The 7544-nt window shown below is 32.6% G+C and overlaps 1 protein-coding gene across 1 annotated transcript; it reads right to left on the bottom strand.

Moving 5' to 3' along the window:
* Positions 1-526: 526 nt before the first annotated feature.
* On the bottom strand, positions 527-1174 carry LOC139504302 (uncharacterized). The gene has a single exon (XM_071294368.1). The coding sequence runs from the start codon at positions 1172-1174 to the stop codon at positions 527-529; it is 648 nt and encodes a 215-aa protein (XP_071150469.1).
* Positions 1175-7544: the final 6370 nt, after the last annotated feature.

Here is a 7544-nt window from a genome sequence, read left to right as displayed (position 1 = left end):
TTTAACGTGTAAATATTGTGTTTATTTCACATGTAAATATTTTTACGTGATTTTAACGTGTAAATATAGTGTTAATTTCATCTGAAGTTTTGTTAATATTTAAAAGAAAACAGACTACTGTACTGTAACCATAGTTCTGAAAGTACAACATAAAAATTCAGCAATTGCAAACTAGAGGCTAGAGCCTGTGTTGCTCAGCTTAGTCTATGTGAATATTAAACAAAGGACACAGATGGATTCATCACAAAATTGTACTTTGGTGATGTGTTTGTAGATCTTAATTAACTGAACATTCTTGCTGCTTACAATTACCTCTTTCTATAATTTGTACTGTACTTTCAGAATGGCTATATAAAACTGAAGTCTGTGCTGGCATCAAAGGTGGTGTTTAATAAATCAAATGCAAATACGCATACAAAATATAAATATGCAAACACGCATAAAGAAACAATGTTATGTTGAACAATATGTCAAATAAAAACTGAACACCACAATCACCAATGCAACGCAATGCCAAGCACAGAGATCAGAAGAAAATAGAGGACAATTTTATTTTTTTATCATGGATGTTTATCAGTTGGAAAGTTTGCAAAAAAGTCCCATTTGCTTGAGATGTAATAAAGTTTGTCCGCAGAGTGTTTGATGTAGCCCTTAAATTGTAGCAAGAGGAAGCCCAATTGCCTATTGTACAAATTTCCGAGTCTGTGCATCCAGCAGCTGATGCACAAGTTGCACCGCCTCTACGCAAGCTATGAAACGAGTATAGTGAAGTATCCATTCTACAACGCACTAAGAGTTTGTGAAGAATTTTGTCTATGTCTGACTTTGAAAAGGCACAAATCTTTCCCTTACTATCACTTAGACCAAAAGCGGGTTCTCCTGGTAGTGCAGGCAACATTGTTACCATTCTAGAATAAGCCAGTACCGGACATAGAATACAATCATCGACTCTTTTAAGAGGAATCTGGTGAATATTTTTATGTGTTTGACTAGTTTTTGACCACTGTATATCGATAATTAATCCTTCCTCAGTAATTTGAATATCACCTCTGGTTAACTGCTCCTTAGGGTTAAACGTTGTCCTCGAATTGTTAGTGAATTGTGATTTTCTAAGCATAGCATAAAAGCTTATCACAATAACAGCCCACATCACAGCATCCTGTACACTTGTCATATCTAGGACTTCAAACATGCGGTTCAAATGATATGGTTCAAATGGTAATTTTATATTTGGAATATTATGCCTCGTTCACACGTACCTTTAAATCGAATTAGTTCACACACTCTTCTTTTTTAATTCGAATTCGAATTAACTAATTCGCATTAAAAATATGTTTTCGTTAATCCGAATTAAAAGTTAACGTCGTTAGGACAGTAAAGCGAATTTGACGCGCATTCCAATTCGAATTAGAACTGACGTTAGGACGTTAAACGTTTCGAATGCGAATTAAACTAATTCGAATTAGTTAATGCGAATCGAATTCGAATTACGTGTGAACTCATCATTATTAGTATTAAGCTTGTCAATACCTGACAAGGTTAGCCTGAGCGACGGTGAATTAAATTCCTCAGCATAAAAATTTAACAGAATGGCCCAAGTTTTAACACCTGATAAGTAATTTCTAACGGATCCACTATTCTTAAAGTTATCTAAAAAAAAACACATATCCGCAGAGTGTCTCTTGATCAACAGGAAATGCTGATCTACAAAACTTTTCACAGAACAAAAGGTATGTATTAAGCTGAGTCCTCAAATTTTTAAAAGTTCCCGGTCTGAAAGCTGCCTTTAAAACTGTTCTTGCTTTCCGACGAAGTGATAGCCATTCGTCTGATTTGGTTTCTGAAATTAAATTGAAAAGTCTAACTTAAATAATGTGTCCAACACTTCAATATCTAACATATAATTGTCATCTAAAGCAGTCGACAGTTTTGCATAAGGGTTTTCAAGTGATGCCCAACGCGACAACATATCTGCTGCTGCACGATTGTTTATTCCTTGAATATGAATCGCTTTGATATGAATGTTATATTGAGCACAAATTAACCAAATGTTTCTTGCTATGCTAAGAACACTGGACACTTTTGATTTGCAAAACACTCATTTGCAAATCCGCCGCCGCCTCAAATAAGAGCTACAATGTCATGAATATAACAAAAATGTGCGGAATTACATGGGATTCAATAATTAGGTCTTTCCACTTTTCCGTGGAAAGACCTATTGGTTTTCTTCTGATTATTATTTTTTTTCTTCCGCCAACTTTTTGTTCCTTCGCAATTTTTTGTTTCGCAAGATATCGCTTAGACATATGGTATATGATATCGAACAATTAATACGCTTTTGAAACTGACACCGCGTAACCAAAATCTTTTCCATGTAAGAGTTATCTCCCCGAACACTTTTTTTCTTATTATTACTAATATGTCGCAAACGTATAAGAAACCGACAAATTTATTTTACCAAATTGCTCTCTATATCCTCAGGATGAATTGATTTATTTTAACCGAAACTATCCGGAGCCTCCATATGAGAGTTATTCCCCCTTTTGTATATGATATAAGTGATATGCATTTCTAACTGGTAAACTATAAGTGATAGAGACCTAGGATCTTTTGATTTAAGATCCTTGGTCCAAAAAAATGAAAATGAGGTCAAGGTCAGTTCAAAATTTTTGATTTTGGCTTGTTATCTCTTTTTTGCAGAAATCGTATAAGATATCGACAAAATATTTTCACACAATTGTGAGTTGTGACATGTCGTAACACGTAAATTTTAGTTAAAAGGGTACATAAACATTTAATGCGAGTTTTCCGCCCTTTTATATCTTATATTAGTTGTATGGTAATATAACTCATTAATAATATAAAGTAGAGGCCTATGGTCTTTTGATTTGAGGTCCTTGGTTGTTGACCTTGAAATTGAGCCCAAGGTTATATGCAAAATTAACGTTCTAGATTTTGACCTTTGCTTTTACCTCATATGTATACATGATAAAGACGTGGGACTTTTTGCAATAGGTTGCAAGCAACCTTTTTAAAGCCAATCGGAAGTGACCTTTTGTTTACTGGAAGTAGCTTTTTTTTGTAAATAAAAGTAAAAGTATATAGAACCATATATTTTTGGAATCAGCATCAATTAAACCATCAAACTATACCGGAAATAACATCGTTTGAACCGGAAGTAAACAATTATCTCCCTTATCTATATCTTTTTCCATAGAAACCATACATTTTTGTAATCAGCGTTCAATTAGCTGTCATTTGACGCTACAATTGACATTTAAAACCAAGTTTTAATATTTTCATGTAAAAAAAAATCCTTACTGGTGGAAAGACCATCAATGGTTCTCTGAACAATTGGTTTTTAATTTCATTTGTTTTCTACTGTTACTATTATATTTATTTTGCTATTTGATTTATCAAAACATGGGATTTATAATATCCAATGGGACAGGGCAAAATCCCATGGGATCGACCATTATCCCATGGGATTTTGGTAAAATCCCATGGGATAATTGTAGTCCCATGGGACCAAAAAATTCCCATGGGACTATAATTATCCCATGGGATTTTTAATGTCCCATGGGACATATTAAAATCCTATGGGATTCAAATTATAAATATATAGATATAGGGGGAAAGGGTATTTTATTAGTTTTTATCAACTTTTATTAGGGATATTTTTTGGGGGATATTTTACTATTTTTATCTAAATTTTAATTTTAATTTTATCACTGTTTTTATCTAAATTTTAATTTTAATTATTTTACTGTTTTTACTGGTACAAACTGAGAGTGGGGGAGCTCAGTCTGCATGTGAAGCTCTGTAACATGCTTTTAGGTGGAAAAGGGTATTTTAATTGTTTTTGTCAAATTTTATTGGGGATATTTTACTGTTTTTATCCAAATTTTAATTGGGGATATTATTTTACTGGTTTTACTGGTACAAACTGAGAGTGAGGGGGCTCAGTCTGCATGTAAACCTCTGTTACATGCTTTTAGGGGGGAAAGCGGTAATATATTTGTTTTTATCAAATTTTATTGGGGATATTTTACTGTTTTTATCCAAACTTTAATTGGGGATATTTTACTGTTTTTACTGGTACAAACTGAGAGTGAGGGGGCTCAGTCTGCATGTAAAGCTCTGTTGCATGCTTTTAGGGGGAAAGCGGTATTATATTTGCTTTTATCAAATTTTATTGGGGATATTTTACTGTTTTTATCCAAATTTTAATTGGGGATATTTTACTGTTTTTACTGGTACAAACTGAGAGTGAGGGGGCTCAGTCTGCATGTGAAACTCTGTAACATGCTTTTAGGGGGGAAGGGTATTTAATTTGTTTTTATCAAATTTTATTGGGGATATTTTACTGTTTTTATCCAAATTTTAATTGGGATATTTTACTGTTTTTACAGGTACAAACTGAGAGTGAGGGGGCTCAGTCTGCATGCGAAGCTCTGTTACATGCTTTAAGGGGGGAAAGGGTATTATATTACTTTTTATAAAATTTTATTGGGGATATTTTAGTGGGGATATTTTACTATTTTTATCTAAATTTTAATTGGGAATATTTTACTGTTTTTATTCAAATTCAAATTGAGGATATTTTACCGTTTTTATCCAAAAAAATTGGAGATATTTTACTGTTTTTATCTAAATTTTAATTGGAAATATCTTATTGTTTCAAAAGGGACTGGGTATTTTATTTGATTTTATCAAATTCTAATTGGGAATGTTTTTTCCAAATTTAAATTGGGGATGTTTTGACTGTTTTCAGCATGTAACATGCTTTTAACAGGAAAAGGGTATTTTATTTTATTTTATCAATCCATTTGGGAATGGGGGACAAAGGGAATATTTTACTTTTAAGACTTAAAATTTAAGTTGTACTGGAGACTAGTTTTTTTTTTTAGTAAAAATGTTAAGCCCTCAAGTCAAATCAAAGACTTATAAACTGGTACTCCAGAAGGAAAAGATAAGTGACCTACTGTGGGCATTTGTCTTGGTGAACTAGCACCTAAAAGTCCAGCTAACCCACAGGCCAGCTGGCTAGTACAAGCAGACAGGTGTTTTTAATACCATTTGGCATTTTTAAACTTTGGCATTTTTCATTTGGCTTTTTGCTTTATGTGTTTTGAACTGTTTGGATTTTTATACCATTTGGCATTTTTCATGTATGTTATTTTTAATTTTTTTCAACATATTTTTTTATCAACACACCCAAAACACTTCAAAATTGAGTTAAATATACACTTTTGGCATTCATAATGTTTATCAATCAAGGTAGCATTCTATTTTTAAAATTTACATTACACAATTTGACTTTCTGTAACTTTGGCTGTTAATCTTTTGTACGAATGCTATACTAACCATTGTGTAGAAAATAATACTACATTTCTAAAAGTGGCTCATGATCATATATTTATGTTTGGTACCAAAATTTCATTCATATTTCTAAAATTTAAGTTCTTCCATATCTGGTACATCTTATATTATCGTATTCATCTACTAACCCAATTTTCTCACAGGGACTTAACACGAGGCATAAGGGTATATGTGGTAGGTGGTTAAGGGTGTCATGAAAGTGTGAACGAGCGAGAAAGGGAGTGAGAAAAATAAAATGATTGAGAGGGTGAGGGTATATGAATGTAATTGGAATTTAGAGAGGGAATCTGTGAGAGAACGTGATTTCATAGTAAGGGTAGGATGTACTAGTCTAATGGAAGTGCACTTTTCTGTTTTGTCTCGTGTAGTTTCTGTTTCCTTCATCAATCTGATAACTTTAAATATTGAAATTGCTGCCGTCTAAAATTCAACAGGTTAACAGCCTTTCTTGTTACTGTTTATTTGCTGCTTATATATAAACATTGTAGCACTTCTCATTTACTATATAGAGTTGTAGCTTTTCATCAGTTTTAGCAGCAGATTTCGGAATGACACCAGAATGACCAGGTTGTGAGACTCAAACGTGTTTTCTTTGATTATGGAGAAATTTTCTTTTCTTCCCATAAGCTGATAAGTTTCTATTTTAATCATTTACAGGCTGACCAAACATGATTTTGCACAAATTTGATAACAGCTAGGATAGTTTTATAACTGTTGAACATTCAACTACTGAGTCTGTTTTAGTATGCTCTCTAAATAAATGCATGTGGCATATTTATATATGTATGCTAAACTGTTGGTAGGTTGGGATTGATTTTTGGGGTTATGGTCCCAACAGTTTAGGAATTAGGGCCCAAAAAGAGGCAAAAAAAAGCATTTTTTGTTTCCAGACAATAACTTGTGGAACGTTGTATGGGTCTCTCTGAAATTATACCACAAGTTTCCATACCACAAAGGGATGGTTAGGATTGGCTTTAGAGGGTAAAGACTCAAACTATTTAGGAATTAGAGGGAAACCAATGATTTCCTGGTCAATAACTTATTAAAGTTCAAAATGTTATGTTTGAATTACCTCCCTCAAACTGCTTTTAAATCATGTATAAAGAAATGTTGTATTGTCTTGAGTTGATAAGCTGTCAATTTATTTTTAGAAAAAAAGTACAAATTTACTGAACTCAGAGGAAAATTCAAAACGGAAAGTCCTTAAAGGGAAATTCCGCGATTTTTTACTTATCATCTAATTATGTTCATCTTAACATAAAAAACACATTTGCAAAGTTTTAAATTTATATTCCTTCTAATAACGGAGAAAATCAAGTATTTGTAACTTTTTTGGTTGAATTCTCGAGTGGGTCGTGACGTTTTAGCCCGATTTGTTGAATTCTGGAAAAAATAAAATCTGTTTAACTCTTATAGCTTATCGACAATATACGTAATAAAAGCGCACAGCTGACGAATGGTCGTAGTTATTAACCACAATATAAGAATGAACGAAAATGAATATGCATATACCGTTTTGTATTGATTGAATTAAACTCCTATAAAATATCTCTAGTAAATGTTTTCGAATAAATTTCATTAATTATTGTTGAGATTTTTTTCATAAGATATTTATTGAACAATTTTACTGATATTGAACTGAAAATATTTCAGTTCTATTTACCGTTATTGTTTTGATGTTTTCAATGCAACAAATGTGTGAGCAGAGTGTGTATATTATTTTGGGCGTATTGCATTTCCGCTAATTTTTCAAAGTCCCAATATTACGTTTCCGCAAATTTAAAGTATACGTTTCCGCAATTTGTATTTATTACTTTTCCGCAAATTTACCTGGTAAATTATAAAGATGTGAATGTACATATATGATATATTTTTTTTTTTTAATAAAGAAAATGTTCTGATCTCAGTATAGCTAAAATTTACTAGATATAACTAGTTGACTCGAGTAAGGGTGAGTTAAACTTCATTGAGAGAACTTTGGTTTGGCTTACTTGCCAACTTAAACATGATTGAAGAAGGCTTTGTTGAATTAGTTGCCGATGCTCCATCTGACGATAAATGCATGAGGTCTGCCGACTATATGCTGGAATTTCATATAGATGGCAATTGAGATTTCCACCAACCATTTGGGCATCACCTCCTGACCCAGAGGAAAAGAGAAC

Source organism: Mytilus edulis, chromosome 14 (assembly GCF_963676685.1).
Source record: "Mytilus edulis chromosome 14, xbMytEdul2.2, whole genome shotgun sequence".
Taxonomy (NCBI): domain Eukaryota; kingdom Metazoa; phylum Mollusca; class Bivalvia; order Mytilida; family Mytilidae; genus Mytilus; species Mytilus edulis.
Note: the sequence above shows the minus strand (reverse complement) of the source record. Positions and strands in the feature narration are given on the sequence as shown.